The following is a 27,314-nucleotide window of genomic DNA, read 5'->3' as shown; positions in this document are numbered from 1 at the left end:
ACATTTGGAAAAAGATAAAAATAAGAAGGGGTATAAAGGCCCTAAATAGTGCCAAATTTTAAATATCACTCTTTTACACTTAGAAAATTGCTAGAACAATATGTCTTATGTTACCATGCATTTTCTGAAGTATATGAATTCTGAAACTCTAATGTCTGCCATTATTAATGAAGTCAGTCCTCTGTGATTTGCCAGAAAACCCCAAATTGTATGGGGGACAGACCAAAAACATGTAGCAAAAATCTGGACATTCTGTGAAAATCTGGACAGTTGAGTGGCATAGAGAGAAAGGACCATTTGAAAAGGATGTGCTATAACACTCCTGAAGATATATTAAGCTATTTTTGCTGGATTTTAAAGACAGTTATATGTAATAGATGTCTCACAAGATGTTTGGAATTAAGAATTATGAATTAATTGAAGTTTTTAACTAAACTTCTGCATAAGCTTAATCAGTTCTAGGCTGACTGTTTAATGAAGGAGTTTACATTAGACGGTTACCTGGGTAAAGGTAAAGCACCTGCTGCTGATGGCCTACATTTAGACATCTATCTAGAAACTAAAGAAATGTTTTCGAATGCATTCACAGTCTTTGTGGTCTGATGAAGCTTTACAGCAAAAGTGCTAACCCTGTTTTATAATAGACTACACTTTTATTCTTTGATTACTGGTTTGTGATATTTACAACTTGAACTGCTGCTAATATTTTTCTGCCTCAGGTATTATTTGCTATGGGCATTTTATGATATACTGAAAGGAAATATTTATACTGCTTCTACTACACTTCTGTTGTGTTTCTGCTGGGAGTTTTGGTGACTGCTGAATTTTTTCTACGTTATTCCCAAACAGTTACATGCCAGGGAGCTTTCCTTTTTTGTAAAACCAAAAACCAAAAATGGAGATGACAGCAAACAAACACAGACTAAGAACACAATCAATTCACTGTGGAAGTCCAATGAAGGGAGAGAACACAAAAAAGGAATGTAATTTATTGTTGAAATCCCACTCAATAACACACGAAGAAAATATCATTAACACTGAAAAAATATCACAAATACGTTTTCGTTCAACACTTCATCAGATGTAATAATGAAATAACTACAAAGAATTGTTTAAATACCAAATTTGAATAGGTGGCTTGGAAAAGGAACCAATCAAAGCTTGCAATTAATAAACATTAGGGCCAATCACCTTGAAATCATGAATATGTATATTTAATACGTAATTCATATAAAACACTATCAGTTTAAAATTCAAATATCAGACCATAAAAACTTTAATTAATGATGAGATTGTACTGTATATGTTGGACAAAGAATCATATATAAAAAATCATTTATAAAATGAATCTATATTGTTGTTAAATAATGCTGTCAAAAAACATTAAAAATACTGTGAAAAAAAGCAGTAAAAAGTAATGCATAAATGCCCTCTGGTGGACAAAAGTGTTAATTACAATTTAGCAGATCTTATTTTAATACAGGAAGGATGGAAAGCATATCATTCAGCCCAGGTTGTTTAGTGGCTTCTAATACTATTTGCCAATAAAGCTCACGATACTCAAGTTTTGTTTCCCACATGCCCCCTCTGATTACTTTTGGAACCACCTCCAATACAAAAAATAAAAATAAAGCTTCTGAACATATTATCTTATGACGAAAAAGAGCATTATTTGTATTCTATCCAATAATGATATTTTCTTCGTGTGTTATTGAGTGGGATTTCGACAATAAATTACATTCCTTTTTTGTGTTCTCTTCCTTCATTGGACTTTCACAGTGAATTGATTGTGTTCTTAGCTTTCCTTTTTTGCATTCACAGTCTTGGCTAACTATGTTCTTAATCAAACTAACCCTTCAACCCCCAACTCTTCAAGTCAGGAAATAATTGCTGTCATTTTGAAGCAAGTAAACTTCCTCTTAAAGAAGGCTAATATTGCCCACTATTTTCAGTCATAGGTATGAACTTTCTACTACCCTTTTAGCTAAAAGTTTGGCCATAATAGTTTCCATGTTGGTTGACTTAGACCAAGTGGGACATTTGCCTGCCTTAGCTGCTCATGATAAATTGATAAAAAAAATTGCTTATGAATAGAAGACACCACTTTAATGAAACACCCTTTCATAATACCAAGTCTAGATGCTAAAAAAGCATTTGACAGGATGAGCTTAGCAGTAACTTTTTCAGCTATTGTTGTACCTGAAATTTCCTGAGAGATTTGCTTACTTCAATCGATGTATCAAGGGGCCACAACCAGAATAAAGGCAGAAAAAAAAAAAAAAAAAATTCAGGTATTTAATTTAAGAAGAGGTACCTGTAAGGATGCCCCTTAATCTCCACTTTTGCTTTCTTTTTTATTTGGAACACTTGGCAAGCAGATTAAGGCAAATAATGGATACAAGTTGACGGGATTACATTATAAAGTTTCTCTGTACACAGATGACTTTTTAATGTATTTATGTTATCCAAAGTAGGATTTGGCTGCTATTTTTCAGGAATTAGATAAACTTGAAAAACTGTTCCCTTGCAGAAAATAATTGCAGAATATTCCTTTTTAAATAGAACCTTATCCCATAATTTACTTGGGTTTAAAGTTGGCTGATACACTAGATGGATCCATGAAGCTGTCTCTCGGGGAGTAGTTTAGAGAAGGCAAAGAATTTTTGTCAAATTTGGAAGGAGGTTTGCTTGGATATGGCACAAAGGATACAGACAGTACAGTGGTTCATGTTGACTTGATAATACATGGCTCACAAGGTCTTCCTCTTGCTATATCAGCACAGTATTTTTGGAATTTAAGAAAGGTTGCATCTTCATTTATTTGGCAGGGTAGAACTGAGGGTGGACTGGAATTTAAATAGTATTCCAATGGGCGTGGGAAGAACAGGAGTCCCCAAATTTGAGATGTATAGTATGGCAGCACAGTTAAAAGTTTTACAGGGAATAATATCCAAGTACTATGAAGTTAGATGAAAACCAGCTTTCATTTTATGTATGGAAGGGAGAAAGGGGGTTATGAAGTGTCTAAAAGGAAGAGGTCATCCAAAAGACAAAGGGATAAAGCAATAACTGTAGATTTCATAATAGTGATTAAGTGGGTGATAAGGAAAAGAACACCTGAAGACTTTTTCACTAATACATTTCACAAGGGGCTGGTGAATGCAGACTAGATATGTGATCAGAAATTTGAATATATTTCCAAAATTGCTGTACTGGGAACAGTTGCTGAGGGTACTATTTCCTTAATGTGAAACCAGTTTACTGGCATTACAGAGCGCATGTGATTCCTAGAGAACTTCTTGACTTATTGTTGACATCTTAAGAAAAGACTCAGATTTCCCAAAGATCACAAAAAAATTGTGTTTCTTTGGTTGGCAGTGTGTGTTGAGTATTTTTTTACATTTCAGCTAGACCTACCAGAACGTTTCCCACAGTAAATCAAAGTTTTGGGGGTGAATACTGGTATGGAAGGTGACTTTTATCATATATTTTGAGAACACTCCATGTTAGAGCTATTAAAACAAGATTTGCAGGAAATAAATGAACAAATGTGGCAAGATTAATGTTACTGCATCTTCATATTTGACTACCATAACTAATGTAAACTTTGTAGCTAGAAACTGAAAGAAGCTTTCCAGATGTTATCATATTGGCTACTAAATAATCTATTTCTAGAAAAAAGAAAAAAAGTGATCTGCCCTACAGACAATTACTATTTTTTGAACTAAAGGATTTAGAACTGATTATACAGAATTTGAGTCCTAGAAAAGACCTTAGCAAAATGGACTCCCTAGATTTTGAATATGACTTTGTACTATGACATTGATGGTCTTTTTCTAATGCTATTTAGCTTCCTGATGTTTGACAGGTAAAACAAAGAATGTGTTTATGGAAATGGGTGTGTGTTTGGGGACTAACCTTTGTTTCTGGCATTGTAATTTACTGTAAATGTTTGGCAGAGGGAATTTTTGAATAACTGTCTGTTATGCAAAGAAATGTTGCTCAAATGTGCATCTATATTATTTGTTCTTAGTATGACTGTAGGAGATGTATTTTAGTTGTCAGTGTTGCTACCTTTGAATTAAATGGCTCATAAAAAAACAACCTGAAAGTCCAAAGGTACATATCCTCCTCAGCCATTCTAATGGTATATTGGGGTCTCAAACTCAAATGAGTGTGAAGGCTGTGTAAGGCCTAGCACACACGACTGGAGGCCACAGTCTCCAAAACAAAACGAAAAGTAGCCAGTGTAACTAGAAATGTAGAGTTGTAGCCTTTGACTAGAATCAAGCTGGTTTATGGTCCGCTTGAGGGCTGAAGGCCGTGAGTTCGAGTCTAGTATAATGCATTCAGATAATAATTCCAGGGAAAATTGCTGTGGTGTCTGAAGACTCTTCGGAGTCAGAGTGCTCAGTTCCTAACATACAGTCTTCAGCTGATTCCAGCTCCAGTGACGAATTGTAAGAATGGTGCAAGACGACTGCCATTGCTCGATTTCTTTGTTTCTCCATCACCCAGTGAGAATTTGACAGTAGATACTTCTGATTCTGCTTGTGGACCTCATACAGAAGACCTAAAAGATAAGAGGCAGAAACCCGATATCTAAGAGGAGACACCATTAACCTTAAACAGATCAGGTAGAGGAAATGATATAATAGTTTAGGTGTTTACCTCACAGACACAAGGTACAGGTGTTGTTTCTCACCTTTGAAAAGGAAATTGGTTAAGGTTAAAATGTCCCACAAGAGTGGCTAGTCTAGTATTTGCCTATGAACCTATGAACCCAGTTCTAATAATGTTTAATTTAATTTGGCCATAGAACACATGGAGTATGCAGAATAAGTTAGACAATGTGACAGTAGTGTGGTACATCAGCACATAGGAAAGAATACATTCTTAGCCTCATTGCAGACTTGTTATGATTATTTGTAAAGATGCTATTTAGGTGAATCTTTTTCTCCAGGTTATTTAAATTCCAAACAAGGTGAATATCTTGATAGATAATCGGAGTAGACAGGTCTCAGTATCTTATGAATGGCAACTAAGCAAAGACTATTACCCTTTGTTGGCAAATATATGAGAACAATCCAAGGTGAACTTTTTTGCTGTTGATCTGAATCACCAGCTTTCTGCTCTGCTCCAGAATACTTCAGCCATAAGCATAGGCGATCTTTGCCTTCTCAGTCAGTGTGAGTTCTGATCTAATTTATGCCTTTAGTCCTGTGATGTAAAGAATGCTGCTAAAAGTGAAAAGAGGAAAGGGCAAACTTAATTTCTTTATATTTCCAGGACAGATCATATGGCCTTAGTTCAAGTTTCTTACTCAAATAATGGTAGCACCTCCAGTAACATGCTCCTCTGTAGCAGACTCTATTTGCAAGGACTAGATAGAGCTCTCCACCCATCTCTCACGTCCTTGAATTTAGTAGACTGAAGAGTCATCAGTTAATTCAAAATAGCCAATTATTTTCTACAGAGCTTTTATGTACTAAATTATAGAAATCTGTTCAGTACTAGAGAATCATACTAAATGGATCCTAACTGGACCAAATTTTCTTAGTGGCATGAAAACAAAGGCTTGTGTCCTGCTGCTTATTCATTTCTTTAGGTCATTGAATACTGCTTTAATGAATAAAGGCTTGGTGTATTCATCCATCTGTATGAATATATCTACTTTTCTGCTTGTGTGCCTGTTTCTCTAAATGTTTATGTAATTATATTATATTTCATTATGAAATACAATAAGACTTTGACTGGGGAGGTTAGAACTTACTCCACTAGGCCAGTTGCTACTGAAACAGCTTCTCTCAACAATGTATGTTTTAAAGTTCCTATTTGGACATCCACTCACACATTGTCTGAAGCGTACAAATGGGATGTCTAGTCTAGAGGTAAAGCAGATTTTGCTTTAGCTGTCCTACAAGGTGTGCATTAAGCCAATATTTCTCGGGTTCCTATTAGATTGTTGAAACTCCGTTTATGTGAATACAAAATAATTGACACGTATTGCGCGAAATATGTAATCGTCTAACATGCAAAACCACAAAATTTGAAATGTTGAAGTGTTTTGGTTGGCCCGTCTGCGGTATAGCTCTGTAAGATAAGTGTGCAATAGGTACGGACCTCAGGGTTAGGGTGCAGGTTAAGGTAAGTGCATAGACAGGTAATGTGTGTAAGATTTAGTGTAATGTTAGAAGTAGGGTTTTGTTAAATATATTTATGTGCATTATTTATTTTGTTTGGGTATATTTCTCTAGGGGAAGTGTGTGGTAGTTACAGACCTTAGGGTTAGGGAGGGGTTAAGGATAGTGCATAGATAGTTGTGTATGTGGGGTTTAGTGTAGGGTTAGAAGTTGAGTTTTGGTGCTTTACTTTCAGGTTAGGAGTAGGGTTTGGTTAGTGTATGTATGTGGTTTATGTATTTTGTTTGGGTAGGTAGTATGTAGCTGGTGGTGGGGTTGGCCGACTATTAACGTTCGATATTTTAAATTTTGCAGTTTAGTGAGTTCAGTATTTATGCTGTTCAAGTAATACATGTCGCTGTTTTGGTATTCAATGTAATGGATTTTTGTTGATTTAATATAGACCCATATTTCTCAAGTGGCTTGACCATCGTCCTTGGGGAGGTGCAGACCTGTTACAAGGGAGGCCCAAGCAAATCTGAAAATGCTGTGCATTTAATTGGTTAACTGTTTTTCTTTACTTCATTAATAAAAGCATTCAAAATGTGGAATGATAGTCAATGAAAATGTTTTAATTTAAATACAGGCCATTAGAAGATAATGTTCCAAGTCAAATCTTAATTGTTTTAAGTGCACAGGGATTGCATTTCAGCATATGTTTCTCTGTTGGAAAACCCAGACTTCTGTGAGTCCCATTCTGTCATGCTGTAAATTATACAACCATAACTGGAAGCAGATGACATACTGTTTGGAGCTCTTCCAACCAGTTTGTAAATACCTGAAGGAATTATCCCTATGGTGAACACAGAAAAGGTTGTATGAGTGTACTTACCATAACATTGGATATTTGCATAACAGAATCACTGCTGCAGGAATGGCTCACTCCCTATACCAGTTCTGCATGTTAGAGATCTGATGCTTATTGGTATATAATTATTCCATACCAGCTACAGACATTTTGTGTCTGTGTGTTTGAATTTCTGTTATAACGTTAATAATTTTACCCATAGTTTGTTGGACATTTTTCATTCTTCCAGATTTTTTTTATTAAGAGGCATTTAGTATTTCCAGAATGCTTCTTGGGTACAGTTTCTAAAAGGTTCGGTTTTATAATCTGCTTTCCAGGCTGTTAAGACTCATTTAGCTATTTGTTGGTAACATAATGAATGGCACTCCTGAGCACCAAAAGAAAAGAGTGTTAGAGAACAGATCCATTTCCTTTTTATAGAAAGACTATTCCTAGCACCTATGGCATGAGACTCTACCCTTTTGCCCTCTGAGATAATAATGGATCTGGCCAAATGACTGATGTCCACTTCCATCTTTATCCCATGTACTTTATGAATATCTGACCCACTGATCTTATTCTTCAAACATCTACTGTTACATTGAGTGGACATAACTTTACTGTCTGATCAGTTCAGCTCAGCATGAGAAACATACAGTATACCCTCAGTACTTCTAAATACAATAAAAAATTCAGGTGTGGTATGGAGAAGCTAATGTAAGGAAAGGGGTGACGCACGGACTTCACTGTAGCAAAATGTATGACTTATAATACAAGTTGTGGGCTCTATTTAAAGACATACCTTATACGCAACAAAAGCTAAAGCACATTTGTAAACAGTGTTTCTTTCTGTGTTATTACTATGCTGCAGTTTCTTTCTTTTTAACTAATACACACGCACAACTTCTCTTTTTAGCAACTGAACTTTACAGTTTCTTGGCAACTGGATTCAAAAAATGTGTATCCTGAAGATGCTGCAAACATTAGTATTGCAGTAAATAGGTAGGTAACCTTTAAACTAATTTTTAATTTATAGATTTGTACAGTTTACATTATTTTACTTAAGTCCACAAATGTTCTTATTATGGGAGACTTTTATTAAAAACATATTTTGTCAAATTTCTGCAGCAGGCAGAGTTCTTTTAACAGTAAGCCATATACTTTGTAATTATTATTATACATTTGTTATTTTGTGTTTATTTTTTGTTTTACTGTTGTATTAAAGTACTCATGGATTCATACATTTGTGTGCATAACTTTCTATATTAAGTATGATATCTGTTTTAGACAAGGCAGTTTATTCCCTTGATGAGAATCATGATGACAGAAAAGATTAAACTAAAGTTAACATTAATTACCTAGGAGATAGTTTTTAAAAAAAATAACTGTTCTTTTCCTTTTGTCTAAAAAGAGGAGGCTGACTAAGCCAAGTTACTGAATACCAATTCACCTCTCAAAAATGTAAACATTGAACAGTATAGCTATCTAAGCATTTGTTACAACTGCTCAAATCCACAACAGCCTCTGATTTATAAAGAAATATATGACGATGCAATGCATAATTAATGTTTCAAGGAAGGACAACTGATATGCGTAATCAGGTTATACCATCAGTAACATGGCCAAGTGCTTGACGAATTGCGCTAGAGCAAAAAGCATTTCCAACAAAGGTGATTGCTATAGTTGGGGTTGCCACTTTTGCTGGTGCAGTGATTTCAGGAGTAATTATATTAAGTTTGGGGTGCAGATCACAAATCTCTCTGAATGTCAGGTATGGAGGTCTTGCCTGTCACAGAAAAACAGCAATATCAAAAAGATGCTCACTTAGATATCAGTTAATTAATTTTTTTGATGAATTGGGTGTTGACAGACTAACACAGGACCATGCAGTCACATATATTTACCAAGAAAATGAAAATGCGTAAAACTATAAATATATAAAAATGTCTATATTCTTGGAAAATAGGTTAGATATGCTATCTAAACAACACAATTATTTCACAAAAGTTGGCAGCATTTATATACTTTTACCATTATAATATGAGCCTGTAATCCACAAAATATCACCAAGTCAGTAATGACTGCGGAATGAGAGTTCATCAGAACTCTGTGACACAATTGCATCATTACATATCTTATGAAGATTTCATTAAATGGTATAACCCACTGCCAAATGTGATGCACAGAATGCCATTTAATATTGATATAATGCATTTGTTCTTACTCAGATCTCACATCCATCAAGTGTCTATTCACAAGATGGTTTAAAAAATTGTTTTGCATGTCTGAGTTCAAATTATTGAATACTGTGAATGGAAAAAATACTTTATTTGCCATTTTAAATTAAAGCTCATAACTTGAGGTGATCCTTATTACTTAGAACTGTGATATAGAATTTTGCTCCTCTCTGTTGATAGGAGTCAGTTGTGGTGGTCTGGGCACCTTGAGAGTACATACCCCTTGAGCATTGCCATAGCAGGTGTGCCAGGCACATCCCATTGGCAGGAGGATCTTAGGCAAACTCGGGACATACTGGAATGATAACATTTCTCAGATTTCCTGAGAACATCTGGGGATCTCATAGGATGAGTTGGAGACTTGTATTGGGGATATCAAAGCTGGTATATAGTGTTTATCTTACTATCACCATGCCTCTCATTCACATAACACCCCCAGATGATCTATTATTTTCCACTTAACAATCAACCTGTGAGACTCTATTGCTTACTTAAAAGTGGCTTTAATAAATAGTGAAACATGATTAGCTAAGACTAGAAAATATCAAACATTTAAAATTGCATAAAGCCAGATTTTAAAACAAATTAGCAACAAGAAAACAATAATGAAATTTGCTTTACCAAAGTCAGTAAAGACCCCCCCCCAGACCAGGACTGATAATATGAGTCTTCTGTCCTGCACACAGGTTGATAAACGAAAACAGTCCCAAAGGTAAGCATAATTCTTTAGATTTAAATCCCCAACAACGGCTTTTCATAAGCATACTTCTTTAGATTTAAATCCCGAACAACGGCTTTTCATAAGCATACTTCTTTAGATTTAAATCCCTTTAAGTCCCGAACAATGGCTTTTCATAAGCATACTTCTTTAGATTTAAATCCCGAACAACGGCTTTTCATTATCTGTTTCAAATAGTAAAACTATTTAGAAGGAGGGTATCTGTGAAACTGCACCTGCTGCAAGATTGCTTGACTTAAAGTGCTTGCTGAACATTAGAAAGATTGTAAGCTGGTTGTGAAATAAAATCAAAGTGATACATGTAGATTTGATACTCCAGAATACATAACATAAGGAATAAGCACCTTACTAATATATATTTTTCTATGTTACTGGTTAATTGTATTGAGTGGTTGCAGGATTATTGAGTGTTTTACTACATATATAAAATAATCCAGATAAAGAGATGAAGATAATCTTTTGCTTTTTAAGTGCTGAAAAAGAAAATATTATTGCTGTTGGTGGGAAATCAGAAGTCAGCTATATATTACATAATTATCTTCAAGCTGTAAACATAAATGAATGGTACGGACCATCTGTTTTAATTTTATGAAACAGAAAGTAAAACTCTTTACTAAGTAAAAAACACTAAAAATTAAAATGTATACTGTATACACCCTGTTTTCTTATGGTTATAAAAGGACTAGGCAAGCCTCAACTCAAGTGCTTCAGATCAGCTGCTCTTATTGCAGCACTTGCAAAACAGAAATCAGCACTTGTCCCAATCTAGACAGCACTATTATTCTCCAAATTTCCTAGACAGCACTATTATAGCATAGCATAAGACCCTCGATCGTCTGCAGGACTTAAGTTTAATTTACTCTTCAAAGCATGTCCAGAGGTCAGCTTCAGGTGTACTCTCCAGTTCATCTGGTGGAATTGGGCATCCTGAGGCAATGTCACAACTGCCTCATGTATACAGACAACCCTCTCCTCTTACCTCTAGACACAAACACTTGTGAGAGATGCAAATACACAGCCAGACTGGAGGCTAAGCGCTCTCAACCCATGACTGTAACAGACAGTCAAGAGGATAAGGGACACACTTGCATCACACCACCTGTCACACATGAATCTACAAAACAAGCACCTGCAAAACATACGCATAAATACACAAAAACATATTCGGAGGCACTAGGTACCAATCTGAAAAAGAAACAGTGCCCTCCAAAGCAGACAAGCAGGCAACCTGCACCCCCAAACACAAGCCAGAAAACACATAATTCACCTCAGCAGTGTGCCTCACAACAGCCCTTAAGGCAAAACACCATACCTAACACGCTAGTAATAGGAGACTCTATAGTAAGGCACACGGATGTTCCACTCACCAGGCTGAACAAGGAGAAGGTTACTGTCAGCTGCCTGTCGGGTGCTTGGATCCACCACATAACACAGGCTCTTAGGTCACTCCAGAACAAGTACAAGTATGACGCTGTCATTGTACATGTTGGTGTGAATGATCTAAGACGTACCTCCCTGGACTATATGAAAAGAGACATTGAGGAGCTCTCTGATCATGTAGCCCAAGCTGGTATGACCCTGACCTTGAGTAGCATACTACCTTCACCTAGAATGATACCACAATACAAAGGCAAAATGATCAATTTTAACAATTGGCCAAGCTTCTGGTGTCATTCTAAGGGGATCCAGTGTCTGTCTGCCTGGGATGACATGATAGACGAGCCTCGCTGTTTTGCCAGAGATGGGTTGCACCTGTCACTCCTAGGTTTTCGAATACTGGCCAAGGCTCTTGCCGACCCCATAGTGCCTTTTTTAGGCAAGGCTCAAAGGACAAACCAACCACCATAACCACAACAGGTAACCAAAAACTAAGGGTAATGCTACTCAACACCAGAAGTCTCAACCTCAAAATGCACACACTCGAGGCTCTCCTCAGCATGGAGAAAATAGATGTTTGTGCAGTGACGGAAACCTGGTTGAAGGCTCAAGAGAGCACCCCAGCACTGCCAGGTTACAATTCATATCATACCCTCCAGCCTCAGTTACTGGATCACAGTACAAAGGGCAGAGGTGTATCCATATTCATCAAGGATGCCCATATCTCCAGGTTAGTAGCACAGTATGATGACCCAGAGATCATCCATGCGCAACTATCAGCAGGCAAAACCACATTTCAAGTCATAGCCGGTTATAGATTGCCCACCATGTCCCAAAATGCTCACTCTGCATTTCTTGAGACATTGGAAATTATAAAGGTCCTACCCAACACCATAATCTTGGATGATTTCAACTACCCTGGTATAGACTGGGTGAACTACCAATGTTCTAACTCCTATGCTCAGCGATTCATAGAATTTATAAATTCAAATGCCCTTGAACAACTAGTATGTTCCCCCACTAGAGGGGACAACATATTGGATTTAATCATCACAAATATGGGCGCCCATTGTACCACACCCATTATCACTCCCTCCTTGGTCAGATCCGACCACAAACCGATAACCCTGGACATCCTCACCCTTCCACCTCCCCCAGTCAAAGAAACCATAGTCAAAAACCTTTCCAAAGCAAACTTCAAACTACTTGCATCCGAAGTGGAAAGCTTCACTATTCCCTTGCAGAAGGATAATGATATCCAGGATGCGGAATCCTACACCAAGGCACTCTATATGCATCTTCAGGATTTCATGGACCGTGCTATCCCAAATAAAACCAAAACTCCTTCCTTAAGCAAGAAGAAACCAGTCTGGTGGACCCCAGCCATAAGCAAACTTTACAATAAAAGGAGGAGACTTATAAAAAAAGGCCAAATCTCAAGTAGAAAAATCATCCCTGATCAGCATTAGTAAGAAATTGAAGGCCCTCATCAAGTCAACTAAAGCTAATTTTGAAAAGAAAGTTGCCAAGTATAACCATAAGGCCTTCTATGGCTACATCAAAAACCTAAATGGCAATGCTCAGGTCTGTTCTGAGCTAGTTCAAAATGGAACAAAATACACTGACCCTTCTGACATTGACAACATCTTGGCTGACAGGTTCAGTGCAAATCCCCACCACCACCACCTACAGGGCCTATTACCATTCCAGGGGATTGTGTAAGTCCAATTATTACTGATACATTGGTTAACAAGGCTCTATCTAAAGCTAAAAACACTGCCTCCATGAGACCAGATGGTGTCCCAGGCTGTGTCATATGTGAGCTCCAAAAGGAATTAACCCCGCATCTTAATACCCTGTTCAGTCTCAGCCTCTCCACAGGATATGCGCCCATAGAATGGCGCACAGCAATGGTGGTCCCGCTACACAAGGGTGGGGCCACAACTGACCCTGGGAACTACCGACCAATAAGCCTGACCAGTCTGATCTGTAAGGCTATGGAGCGAATCATTATGGAACTCATAAATGGTGAGATTGGGAACCTCCAGTCACTGGACCCCACACAGTTCAGCTTCGTCAAGGGCAGATCATGCCTCCTGAACCTGGTGGATTTCTTTGAGAAAGTTACTCAGGCTATAGATAAGGGAAAGGAGGTACACACAGCCTACCTTGACCTTGCTAAATCATTTGACACCATTCCCCATTCAGGTATTATTGATAAGCTCACCGGCCTGGGCATAAACCCTTACGTCACGAGATGGATCGCAAACTGGCTCTCAGACAGATCCAATAAAGTAAGAGTAGCAGGATCTATGTCCGAATCTAGTCCAGTAATGAATGGTGTGCCTCAGGGCTCTCTCCTGGGGCCCCTCCTGTTTGGCATATACTTCTCAGAAGTACAGGCAAGCACGGAAGGGCTGTGGCTGACTACGTTTGCGGACGACTGCAAACTGGGTGCTATAATAAAGTCTCTGGCCAACATGGAGATCCTCCAGAAGGGCCTAAATGAGACTGATGCATTGTGTCAAAGCCATGGTCTCAAGCTAAATGCAAAAAATGTGTAGTATTCCCCTTTGGAAAAAAACAGAGTACCCGCAAACTACAACATAGGAGGTAATCCCCTGAAATCTGAAGAAATTAGGGATCTAGGGACCCAAGTAGATAGTCAGCTTTCCTTTGATAACCACGTTGCCAAAGTGGTTAGAAAATCCTTCTATGTGACCCATCTGATCACGAAAGGGTTCGCATCAAGATCTATGGATATAATGGTGCCCCTCTACTCTTCCCTCATCAGACCCATTATTGAGTACAATGCACCAATTGTAATGTACCTGGCTAGACATCTCCAGCAGCTGGAGAGATCACAGAGGTACCTAACCAAGAGGATTACTGGCCTCAAACAGTTGCCCTATGCAGCACGATTGAAAAAGCTAAGTCTGTTCTCTTTTGCATGCCACTTTCTCAGAGGCGATCTCTGTCCAACGTGCAGAGCCATGTCCAACCCAGAATTGTTGAACATGCTCCATCTTAGCAAAACCAAATCTACTCAAGCTACACTCTCTAGGGATATAAACCTCAACACAACAATGAATAGAACATGCTGGAGGGATAGATTCCCTTTGCAGATACTTCCCTTACTATGGAACAGGGTACCAATCTACATAAGACAGAGCCCCTCACTATCACTCTTCAAGAGGAACCTTGATGAGTGGATGGGTAACAGAAAGTTCACACCGCGGATCACACCAACAGCACTACTAGATAGGGGCCAAGGGTACTAGCTGCTAGTACAAGGGTCTAGGGAACTACTAAAGGGGCGGTGAATACCGTACAACGTGGCTGGGCTAATATATGCCTTTGGGCAGATGGCCCAGTACCAACCTATGAATCTATGAACCTATGGTACTTCAACACTGTCATGCGGTGTCTGTCTCTCAGCATAAAGCCTACTTCAAAGGAGTGCACATTTAATTAATGGGTGCTCCTTACACAGTCTAACAGTATACTGGCAGCTTCTGAGAGTACAGCAAAGTTAACTTTTGTTGGGAAAGTGTGTATTTGTAGAATTACAAACCAGGAAAAAATCCAAAAACTCTCAAATGTCACAAATGAAATCCAGAGACTCTAAGTGGAAATGGAGCTTTTTAATAATAACGCTATAAAACTATAAAAGCACACAAAAAAATTAAAAATGTAGCACCAACCAATGTTAGATAAGCACTTTCATCCTGTTATATTCAAGACTTCATCAGATGTAGTAAGTTTAGTATACCATGTTTAAATCCCCCTCTACATTGATGTCAGTCCAACTTTTAAGCCAATCAAAACACAGAGTTGCCAGACATGACTCCCACTCAAATTTAATCTATTAAAAAAAATCAAAAATATAATATATGAAAGGCAATAATTTCTAAACCTGAATGGACCTTTCTATAGTACACAGTTGTAACACATCCCTATCCATAAACTACCCTTCTTTCTCCAATGATTTTAATTTTAAAATACTAGTGATGGATGCATGCTCGTTTAGGCCTGGAAAGCTAATTATGTTAAGTCGTAACTGCCAATACATTCCTTCTTTTCCAGAAGGATTTTCCAGGGACCACCTCTATCATTCTTTTTCACTTGGACCAGGATAGTAAACTTAAACCAATGTTTCTTATTCAGGGCTATATGTTTATATTTATTTGGATTCACTTTATAACCTCGAAATGCTGAAATATCAAATTTCAGTATCTCGAGACTATAAAACCGAATCCACAAAACACCGACAAACAAAAACCGCGAAACCACATAACCGAAAACACCGCACACACTACACTAAACATACAACACAACACCCACATCACAACATAAACAAAAAAACAACACACATACACAACTCACACACACATAAGCAGGGGGGCAAGCCCCCCTGTACCCCCACACCCCCCTACTTATATATACTAACTGCGAGATCGCACAAACACAGCACAAAAGCTCACTCACACACGCACATTCTCCAATCCCTCACACACACTCTAACTCCCACTCAAAACCCTTACAAAACACTCACTTACCTGACATAACACCTACATCCAAACACGGGCACCCCGCACCAACAAAACACAAACCCGGACATTACGTAGCGCAACTTCATAACCGCAAATTCGACATATTTTCAAGATATGTCAAATTCACGATTATGAACGTTCGCTATTTGTAACATTTGACTTTATAGCTTCGAGATACTGAAATTCAACATTTCAGTATTTCAATGTTATAAAGTGAACCCATTTATTTATATGGATCTACTTCCTAAGCTCGAAGTTTCAAAACTTCAACCTGCAAATGGTTAAGACCATAAGATCTTAGTTTCAAAACTTTGAAATTGTAATAAAATAAAAAACAAAAACAAGCCCCCCTGCACCCCCAACTCCTGCCAAATAAATATTTCAACTCTGAGATCGTACTACAGTGAGAAAAATGGTAAATTTCCTGGTCTGTGCTGTACGGCAATCTCCATTCAAGGCGTGCAAAATTTCAAAACTTTGATCTTATGGTCTCCACCATTTGTATTTCGAAGTTTTGAAACTTTGGGCTTGTGAAGGGAAGCTATTTATATTTCAGTATGTAACTATATAAATACTAAAAACATCCAGCACTTCAGGAAAAGCTAAATGCAGGATTGTCCTTGACTGTTGAACAAGTTGAGTGGTCCTTCCATCACGACCACCACTACATATCCACTAAGCTCCCTAATACTTAGCTGTTATCTCAGGACTTCCCATTAGAAGTAATTGAGGAACTAGGAATGTTGGCATTGTTAACTAACACAACTGTCTGTGCTAATTTATGCACATAAGTGTGTCTGTGTATCACTCGGGTATGTAAATCCCTTCTCACTGACATTTCCTGGTGGGAGAAAACATTGCTGATTAGCATAAGTTGATTGCCCAGAATGCCTCATTAGCATTTAACATTAGAATCATTGTGGTGTGCCTGTCTATGAATTGGAAAGTGTATCCACCTGTGATTTTCCACCCATGTTAAGGCTTACACTAGTCATAGTCCATTCTGAATCCGATCCTAAGTTGTTTGGATTTAGTTAGAAAATTGAATTGCAAAATGTATTCTTTTAAACATCAATACAGGTTAATCATTAACATGGGTACGCCTACATTAATAGAAAAAAAAACAGCAGTATATTAATTCTTTTGTTTTTTTCATTCACTCCAGATTACAAATGTTGTGTAATTTTAAGATGTAACTGTACAGAATGAAAAAAGCACCTTTATAACAGACTTAACTATTTAGATTACATACAAATTTCATTAAGAAGTATCATCAGGAAATTATACTTGTAGGCGCATACATGTGCTGTATTGGCCCTGACTCTTAGGAAGAGAAAGGCATATTTTATGATGTCTACAAGACACTCAGTATAATGTTTTATTCAGCATGCAATCTGGCATATGATTTTCTAGGAGAGGGTAGTTTTACACAAGATGAAAGAGACAATCCATGAAGTTCGTTCAACCAGCAGCCCCTCCCACTGACACATAGTGAAAGAACGTCATAAATTTGTGAATTTAGACTTTTCTTTTGACAAGTTATTGTTTATTATACCATGAGGCATAACAAAATTTAAGTATTTTTTAAGATATTATAACCTTGACTATAGACGATTGTCACTGCTGAAGTGACACCCTAACCACATGTGCAAAAATGGGCTGTGGATGGATGGATAACGTTTGAAGCCTTATAGCTTGAAAAATGCATTAAATGATGTTCCTGCTTTGGTTAATTGTGAACCAGTATAGCCATTGGTATACAAGTAGATGCTAATGGTAGTGTTAGTTATAAGATTATTTCTGATATGTCACTATACAGATGACACACAAACATTCCTATGATGTTTCTTCATGCAATTTTGAACTCAGCGTAAGAAGATTTAAATGTATTGTAAAATATACTTTCTTAAGCTTACAGACAGTGCAAGTGATATAATCTGAGCAGGACAAACGTAAGACTGTTAGTGCCGGAAGTATCTTTTATTTCAAAGACAATGCCAATGTAAGTACTTGCTGGATTCTTAAAGGAGAAGGAATTGAATTTACATATATGAGTAGTATAAATCTCTTGTTCATTTTTATAAAAAATAAAGTAAACATTTTGCTTTGCTTTTTAAGAGACTGCAGTAAAAGAAAGGAACATGCCATTTTGCATTCCTCTAAAGTACCAGGATTTAACATAAATCGACATTATTTTTGTGGTTATTTATTTCATGCTCACTGAAAGCAAAACTGATTTTCAACCTATTCAGTAACAGTGGTTATATGGCATATTAAAATGGTTTACCACCGTATAACCGACAGATGGATGGTCAAGCCCTGATGACTGAAAGAGTGCGGCAAATATGCACATTGCTGAATGCAACTGTATCGAATCGCAAACCCGTACCCCCTTTGTATCCCATGTTAGCACTCTTTTTGGATGTAGAGCGGTCGAAAATGTTGCATTTGGTGGTTTTGCGACATTCCGACCGTTCGACATGCAAAAATTCGGTTACCGGAATCGATCATTGTTGGGTTCAACTGCCGTGTGTTCGGTTATGCGGTGGTAAACCTATTCAAACATACTCTATTTGCTAACTCAGGAGAAAAAGTTTAATTTATGGGTTCTATACTGTATTATAGTAGAATTTTGTAAGACATTCTAACTAGGATACACAGTGCACCAAGAGTATAAAGGTTATAAAATATCATCAGTTATTGCAATTTTGTGTATTTAAGTGAAACAGACATCGACTATGAATGTGTGCATTCTGAGTAACATACTTACAGGCAGTTTGATTAAACTAGTCACCTTAAGTGGTGTAAAGAAAATATTCAAGTTCAGTTTGAGCTAGTTTTATTTGTGGCTGAGTAAACCTCCTAGATTAAGAAGTGTTTTTTCCCCACATGACTGATTTTCAGGGACATCCCCGATTTTGCCTCAGAAGTTTGCTCTGTCCTTCCTAATCCCTCTTAGAACTGATGATTTTGGGATAATGTTGATGGATTACACTTAATAAACAATGGCAATAATTCAAGTTATAGAATTCTTTTACTTCAAAAAAATGTTACTTCACATTCTTTTATTCTGTCAACTTCGCAAGTTTATAGCACTAGTATTTTAAAAACAGTCCTTGATTGTTTCCAGATTTGTCTCTGATTCTGGAGAAAAGAGGTGGAGAGATATCATTTCTGATATTTTTGGCCAGAGTTAAGGGGTCTAGGATCTGAACAGGTAAACCATTTACTGTAATGGCTGAGTAAAGGATCACATTTATCTATGCTAATTAGTAGATTCTAGGTTTGACTCCTGGCTAAATAGCAAATGCTAAATTGACTAAAGTGCCACACACTGAATTAAATGTTGTTGTTGTCTTTTGGCTTTTCCCGGTTAGGGATCGCCACAGCGGAATTCCAGTCCACTAATGATTGGCAGTAGATTTTCATAAACGCCAAGGTGCCAGCTCGACATTCAACCTTCAACGAAGGCACGCCCATTTACGCATGTCTTTTGAACACCCACCCAACTGCGGGGAGGACATGCAGACTCCACACAGAAGGCACTCCCCATACTCCAACCAAGAATTGAACAGGAGAACCTCTTGCTGTGAGGCAACCACGCTACCACTGCACCACCACGGATACCATGTACTATTTATTACAATTCAAACTCTGACATCTTAGTTTAAAGTTATTGTGTCATGAAACTGCAGACAAGTGTTTGATGTGTTTATAAAGCAGTCCACAAAGAACAAATTAACTTGTGTTTAATGAATTTCAACACTAGAGGAGTTACGGGAAACTGTATGAATACCTTAATTCTTGCAAAGGGCAATAATCAGTATACACTATTAATTCATAATACAGTTTCAAATGGGTTAACTTTATTGCCACTTTTAAATTATACAGTTTGCTTTCAACCAAATTTCTTTACACATGTGCATATCTATATTCTCACAATGAAATTTATTTTTCTGAAATTACAAAGGATTGCAAAGGTTTATATTTTTAAGACAGTTTTTATTTAGATATTTTGTATTTTAAACAAGGGTTCAATAATTCATAGTAATGATGTTCAAATCCATTAAGGAGAAAGTGAGACAGAAATTGTTACTAGTTGGAGGATATGAGAAGGAAGTTACAGGAATTAAAGGGAAAGGAGGGGGCATATGACTGCAAATGAGTACAAATGGAATTAAATATATTACAGAAGAACTAACAAGCATATCCCTCAATCAATCTGATGTAGACATGGGTTGGGCCTGGTTCCTTCTTAATCTACTGATTTTTTTCATGAGCTTAGACCTGTTTAAAATGAATACATATATTATTAGGTATAATGCATCAAGACGTTTTGCTCTGACAATAATATTTTTTTTACTGTTTTTCTGACTCTGACATGTTGTTTTACTTGCCAGAGTAAGGATCTTTAATGCTCAGAAGTTGAGACGTTATGATTTTTAAACTGTGGATACTGAGAGATATGGACATGGGGATGCTTAAATGCACTATAAATGTATCCATTTCATAAAAAAAGTAGTTATATAGGAAATAAAACTTGAAAAATCCAAAGCTTCAAAAACCAAATAAGAAACCAGCTCAAACCAACTACCAAATAGCCAGACTTGGACAAATGGATTTAGCGCTTTCATTCACTTTAATTACGTGAACTTCATCAGAAAAAACACTCACAGACCTACCCCTTCCTTTTATACTGAATTAAATAGAATAACAGGAAATGATGTATGACACCAATCAATCAAATAAAAAATTGTAGAACATAATCAAAAGAATAATACAATCAATCTATAATACATAATATTCTAACCATAATATCATGTAATTCTGCATAAATGATTTATCTATACATTAAAAAAACATTTCAAGTTAATAACTTCATTTAAGCCGGGTATTTTATTTGCCCCAAATAGGAGCTGCCAGAATGCCTCTTTACATTCCAACATGTTACTTAAATCCCCAGCAAATAAAGCTTTATCAACACTATCTAAAACAAAAAACTTAAACTTTTTAAATATTGAACAAGAAAGTGCATGTTTACATAATGAATTAGTCTTGTCTTTTTTCTTTATAGCTAAAATGTGTTCATATATTCTACGTTTAAGGCTTCTTAGTTTTTCCTATGTAATAATTTTTACATGTGGTACAGGTGGCTAAATAAACTACATAGTCATTGTTGCAGTTATAATACTTTTTGTCCAAAATGTTTGTCTCAAATGTTCCACAATAACAAACGACGAGTTACTAATAAATCTACATTGTTTGCAAGTCATGCAACCAAAAGTTCCTTTCTTATTTGAACAAACACGGATATTCTTACTAGCCTTATCTTTACCTGATTCCATCATGAACTTGATGTTAGTAATTCTCTTAAACATAAGTTTAGGTGTCACCTTTAAAATTGAAGCCAATTCCTTATTTCCTAAAATAATTCTCCAAGTGTTCTCAATGATATATTTAATGTTCCACATTTCACTAACTATAGGCAAAGGAAATGCAGTGTGAAATTTTTGTGTATTTGTTACACTGCTCATCCTACAGATATTCGGTGGACCCACCACTGAGTCCTTAGAGTGTAAAATTGGTTTAGCAACCCCATTTCTTAAAGTTCTAACTTCACCTTCTATTCTCTTCAACTATTCCAAATCATACCCTCTGTTAAGGAACAAAGATCTCAGATATATTAATTCCTCAGCAAAAACCTCTTCATCTGAGGTCTGTCTATTCAATCTTATAACCTGACCCTTGATGACTCCCTTCTTCATATGAACGGGATGCAAACTTTCCCTGTGTAAATACTGATTAGCAAAACATGGTTTCCTATATATTTTGCTTTTGAATTCTCTTGTACTATCATCAATACGTATAGTCAAATCTAACAAATTGATGTTCTTTCCAAATTTTAAAAGATAAAGAACTTGTGGTGTTGTTCAAATGTGTAACCAATTCAACAAATTCATGATAGTCACCCGTCCACAGAAAAAAACAAGTCATCAATGTATCTATAATATAGATCAACTTTGCTAAAACTGGAGTGTGATTCTAAGAATTTTTGTTCCCAGTTTTCCATGACTAAATTGGAAAAAGCTGGGGCAACTCTTGCCCCCATGGCTACACCTATGAGTTGTTTGTACAGTACTCTGTTGAATCTAAAATAATTATTGTCCAGTACTAACTCCATTAAACTACATAAGGTATTGATCTTCTCTACCAAGAAATCTGTATTCCCAGATAAATACTCTCTCATGTATTCCAAACCTTTTTCTTGATTTATAGAAGTGTACAGACTTTTTACATCCAAAGTTCCAAAGTAGATAGCTTTGTTCTATGTCCCATAATCTCTCAGGACTTCAAGCAAATGCCAGGAGTCCCTGAGATAGTGTTTCGACTTCTGAACTACTGGGTTCAAAATATTATCCAACCATATAGACATATTTTAGTCTTAGACTGCTTTGCTGAAATAATAGGTCTAAATGGTGGATTTTTTTCATTATTTTGTATTTTGGGGATACCAAAAAATGTTGCAATTTTTGGATGTTCTACAAGTAAAAAAATCATATTCCATCCTATTTCACCCTGGCAAAACATGTCAATAGTGTTGTGTCCAGCCTCTTAAAACTATGGCCTACTTGTTCATAATGAACCTTTTTATAAGTACTTTTGTCCTCCAACATGGAATCTATAGAATCTACATAATCGTTGTTATTCATAATAACTATCTTACCACCTTTATCTGCCTTCATAGTTCTAATTTCAGGGTTTTTTATCAATGTTTTTAGAGCCAAAACTTCATTTTCTGTCATATTGTTTTTTACGTTGGGGCATTGTATCCTTCTGAATTCACTTTCACAAATGTTCTGAAACACCTGCAAGGTGTTAAGCAAAGGTGGATTAAAAGCACTCAGTCTACAAGGTGTTTGTGTATGTGTTTGATCATTATACAAAACATCCTGCGTAATATATCTTAAATTAAGTTTTCTTAAAAATAATCTAAACTCCACAAGTAATTTACCCATATTCATCCCACATGTAGGAATAAACGAAAAACCTTTCCTTAGCAAATTCTCCACTTCTAAAGGAAGGGGTATGTCAGACAAATTTAAAATGTCAACAGCAAAAGTACTAGTGGTGGCTAAATTTACCACCTTCTTTTGTTCTTCCCTTTCCCCTTCCCCTTGTACTGGGTGGAATTGTACCACTTTGTAGTCCGTTTTTTGGATGACACAACTTTCTGAAAAGGGGCATTGTTTTGTTTGGCTGATGAAATGACAATTTCAGCATAACTAGTTCTCGCTTCATTTGTATTGTCTCTTTGGTCAATAGGAGGGCAAGCCGAATCCACAACTAAAACAGCTTCTTTGTCCCCCATACATCCTGACACACTATTTTTGTTACCTGTTCTCTCAATTGGAACAGTTTCATTATTGCTCTCACTTTCTCTTTCACAATGTCCGTTTTGACCAATTGAGTTTTCTCTCTCATTTCATCACAAACAATATATGCCTGATTAGAATTATAGGCAGTAATGTCTCTTCTCAGCTTGGACTGTTTCCTCGAAATTATAGTGGCCCTGTGCCAATCAGCCTTTGCTTCAACACCATTGTACAATTCAGCAAAGTTTTTAAAGCAAATGTAACTCTTGATACAGTCATCTAAATTTTTTATATTGTCTCTAATTTTGATGATTTCCTTTTCATAATGTTCCACCAATATACGCATCATGGAGAGCCCAGTCTCATTGTACAAATTAATCAAAGTTCTACATAGACCATCCCCTGGTGTCACACAGTTAGGGAATTTGGTAGTTTTGGAAGGTAACGTTTGGATTTATGTCTGCAAAGAAAAAGACAATCCATTTAGTATGATGCGTGAAGTGGCTGTGAATGACACAATAAGTAAACATTCGAATGATATAATTTCATGTAAGAAAAGCATTTATGAGATGGAGAGATTGGTGATGAAGTATGTGACTTTAGATTTGGAAATACAGTATTTAAATGAATGTATTCTGTGTAAAATAGTACCGCAAGGGTAAAGAACTGCCAAATTCTCGGGAGAGAAGATCAACACCTTATGTAGTTTAATGGAGTTAGTACTGGACAATAATTATTTTAGATTCAACAGAGTACTGTACAAACAACTCTCAGGTGTAGCCATGGGGGCAAGAGTTGCCCCAGCTTTTTCCAATTTAGTCATGACAAACTGGGAACAAATATTCTTAGAATCACACTCAAGTTTTAGCAAGGTTGATCTATATTATAGATAAATTTATGACTTGTTTTTTTCTGTGGATGGGTGACGATCATGAATTTGTTGAATTGGTTACACATTTGAACAACACCCCAAGTTTATCTTTTAAAATTGGTGGGTTTGGAAAAAGCATAAATTTTTTTAGATTTGACTATAAGTATTGATGATACTACAAGAGAATTCAAAAGCAAAATACATAGGAAACCATGTTTTGCTAATCAGTATTTACACAGGGAAAGTTTGCATCCCGTTCATATGAAGAAGGGAGTCATCAAGGGTCAGGTTATAAGACTGAGTAGACTGACGTCAGATGAAGAGGTTTTTGCTGAGGAATTAATATTTCTGAGATCTTCATTCTTTAACAGAGGGTATGATTTGGAATGGTTGAAGAGAATAGAAGGTGAAGTTAGAACTTTAAGAAATGGGGTTGCTAAACCAATTTTACACTCTAAGGACTCAGTGGTGGGTCCACCGAATATCTGTAGGATGAGTAGTGTAATAAATACACAAGAATTTCACACTGCATTTCCTTTGCCTATAGTTAGTGAAATGTGGAACATTAAATATATCATTGAGAACAATTGGAGAATTATTTTAGGAAATAAGGAATTGGCTTCAATTTTAGGAGGTGACACCTAAATTTACATTTAAGAGAATTACTAACATCAAGTTCATGTTGGAATCAGGTAAAGATAAGGATAGTAAGAATAATCGTGTTTGTTCAAATAAGAAATGAACTTTTGGTTGCATGAATTGCAAACAATGTAGATTTATTAGTAACTTGTCCTTTGTTATTGTGGAACATTTGAGACAAACATTTTGGACAAAAAAGTATTATAACTGCAACAGTGACTATGTAGTTTATTTAGCCACCTGTACCACATGTAAAAATTATTATATAGGGAAAACTAAGAAAAGCCTTAAACGTAGAATATACGAACACATTTTAGCTATAAAGAAAAAAGACAAGACTAATTCATTCTATAAACATGCACTTTCTTGTTCAATATTTAAAAAGTTTGAGTTTTTTGTTTTAGATAGTGTTGATAAAGCTTTATTTGCTGGGGATTTAAATAACATGTTGGAATGTAAAGAGGCATTCTGGCAGCTCCTATTTGGGGCAGATAAAATACCCGGCTTAAATGAAGTTATTAACTTGAAATGTTTTTAAATGTATAGATAAATCATTTATGCAGAATTACATGATATTATGGTTAGAATATTATGTATTATAGATTAATTGCATTATTCTTTTGATTATGTTCTACAATTTTTTATTTGATTGATTGGTGTTGTACATCATTTCCTGTTATTCTTTTTAATTCAGTATAAAAGGAAGGGGTAGGTCTGCGAGTGTTTTTTTCTGATGAAGTTCATGTAATTAAAGTGAATGAAAGCGCTAAATCTATTTGTCCGAGTGTGGCTATTTGGTAGTTGGTTCGAGCTGGTTTCTTATTTGGTTTATATAGGAAATAAAAAATTAAATTTGTTAGGCTGTGTACTCGTATGTGAAAGATCTAATAAGAAACATGGTATTTTGACCTTTTGTTTACTTTTAAACACATCAACTGAAAATGTACGTTTAGTATATTTTGATATTCTGCCAATGTTTTGTTTTAGCATTAGGAAGACAGTTTTACAGATCACTTCAGGATTTTCAAAACGTAGTTATATAGGAAATAAAAAATGAAATTTGTTAGGCTGTGTATTGGTATGCGAAAGATCCAATAAGAAACATGGTATTTTGACCTTTTGTTTGCTTTTAAACACATCAACTGAAAACGTATGTTTAGTACATTATGATATTCTGCCAATGTTTTGTTTTAGCATTGGGAAGGCAGTTTTACAGATCACTTCAGGATTTTCCTAAAAGCTTTTTGTTTATATGATTTACCACGAGCACTAATTCTAAAGCATCAATACATTTAAGTAAACTAAAGGCTCAAAAGGAAGGTTATCATGCATAATTAGAACATACATATTTCTTGGTGGGATCCTTCTCACGGTACCTATTTTCATCTTATGACTGCTGTGTATTACACTGATACATTTGTGAATAATAAGATTCTGACATCATGACTATTTCGCAAGCTTTGACATCTGACAGATGCATGCTGGTACATCTGTAGAAAGAAGACTTAATATTTAATATTTAATATTTAACATCTGAAATATACAAAATCATATGTGATTTTTTTTTTGTCTTTTGGTTAAAACAATTGATTAAGACTAATGCATTTTTGTATTCTGCTAATATATTATTCAGTATAAAAGAAAATGAAAAAAAAGTTTAAGTTAGATGCGCTCCCTTACTTGAATATGTAAATCTGTTTTGATAACAAATTTAAAGGGAAAGTTGTTGTATACTGATGAATGTGTTATTATTTTTTTACACTGATGTAATGTGTGTCAGTCTCTTTGAATGGATTTTTATGTGTTTTTCTAAACTAAGGAAATACACTGAAGTTAGGAATTAGACTAATACTGCTGATATCAGACAATTTTAAATATGTAACTGAATGTGCTGTACATCGTGAACAGCTATGCTGAGCTTGAGCTGCCTGACAGTTTGTACATGTGGAAGGTGCTCTGAAGCTTTGGGAGGTGGCCAGCTGTTATATCCTTGGCAGGATATAACCCATGTAGCTAAGGCTACTGCACCAGTGATCAGAATGATGAATATATGTTTCTGAGCAACATTGTGCTGGGTACAGCATGCATGGAATTCTTCCTAGTAATAGAGACATATGGCAAGTGGAAGTAAAAAGAGCTGGCACATCACTGAAACCATGTATTCCTTCCATCTGCCTGGTAACAGAGAAAACACATGTCAAAGTCAGTGTAAAATGATTACAAAACTGCTTTATGAAAATGGACTAATAGTATCTAAGTATCTAATAATAAGTTCCATATCATTAGAAACATTATATTATACTTAACTGTATATATTTTAGCGCACTCTAAATGCTAATGAGTAGAGTGCACTTAATTTGATTACATACTGCTTTACTTTCCTGCTTTTAACCAACAGATTGATTTTTCATCTTGCCTTCAAAATTGCTAGAAGTAGCAGTTTATTCATGTCAACAGCTTGAGTTTATATCAACTACAAGTACATACAAGCCTTCAATTTTCATTCAAAGGTTTGCATAAGCAGGACGTGTAATGAAGTAAATTAAAAACTATACA

The 27,314-nt window shown here is 36.1% G+C and overlaps 1 protein-coding gene across 1 annotated transcript in view; it reads left to right on the top strand.

Annotated features, from left to right (window-relative positions):
• Positions 1-27,314, top strand: part of ITGAE (integrin subunit alpha E) — a 1,198,231-nt gene that overhangs the window by 1,084,164 nt on the left and 86,753 nt on the right. Inside the window, exon 33 of the mRNA XM_044054873.1 lies at positions 7,886-7,971. Within this exon, the coding sequence (XP_043910808.1) occupies positions 7,886-7,971 (86 nt within the window). The remainder of the gene's footprint in view (positions 1-7,885; positions 7,972-27,314) is intronic.

Source organism: Protopterus annectens, chromosome 13.part0, assembly GCF_019279795.1.
Source record: "Protopterus annectens isolate FY-2018-M chromosome 13.part0, PAN1.0, whole genome shotgun sequence".
Taxonomy (NCBI): domain Eukaryota; kingdom Metazoa; phylum Chordata; order Ceratodontiformes; family Protopteridae; genus Protopterus; species Protopterus annectens.
Note: the sequence above shows the minus strand (reverse complement) of the source record. Positions and strands in the feature narration are given on the sequence as shown.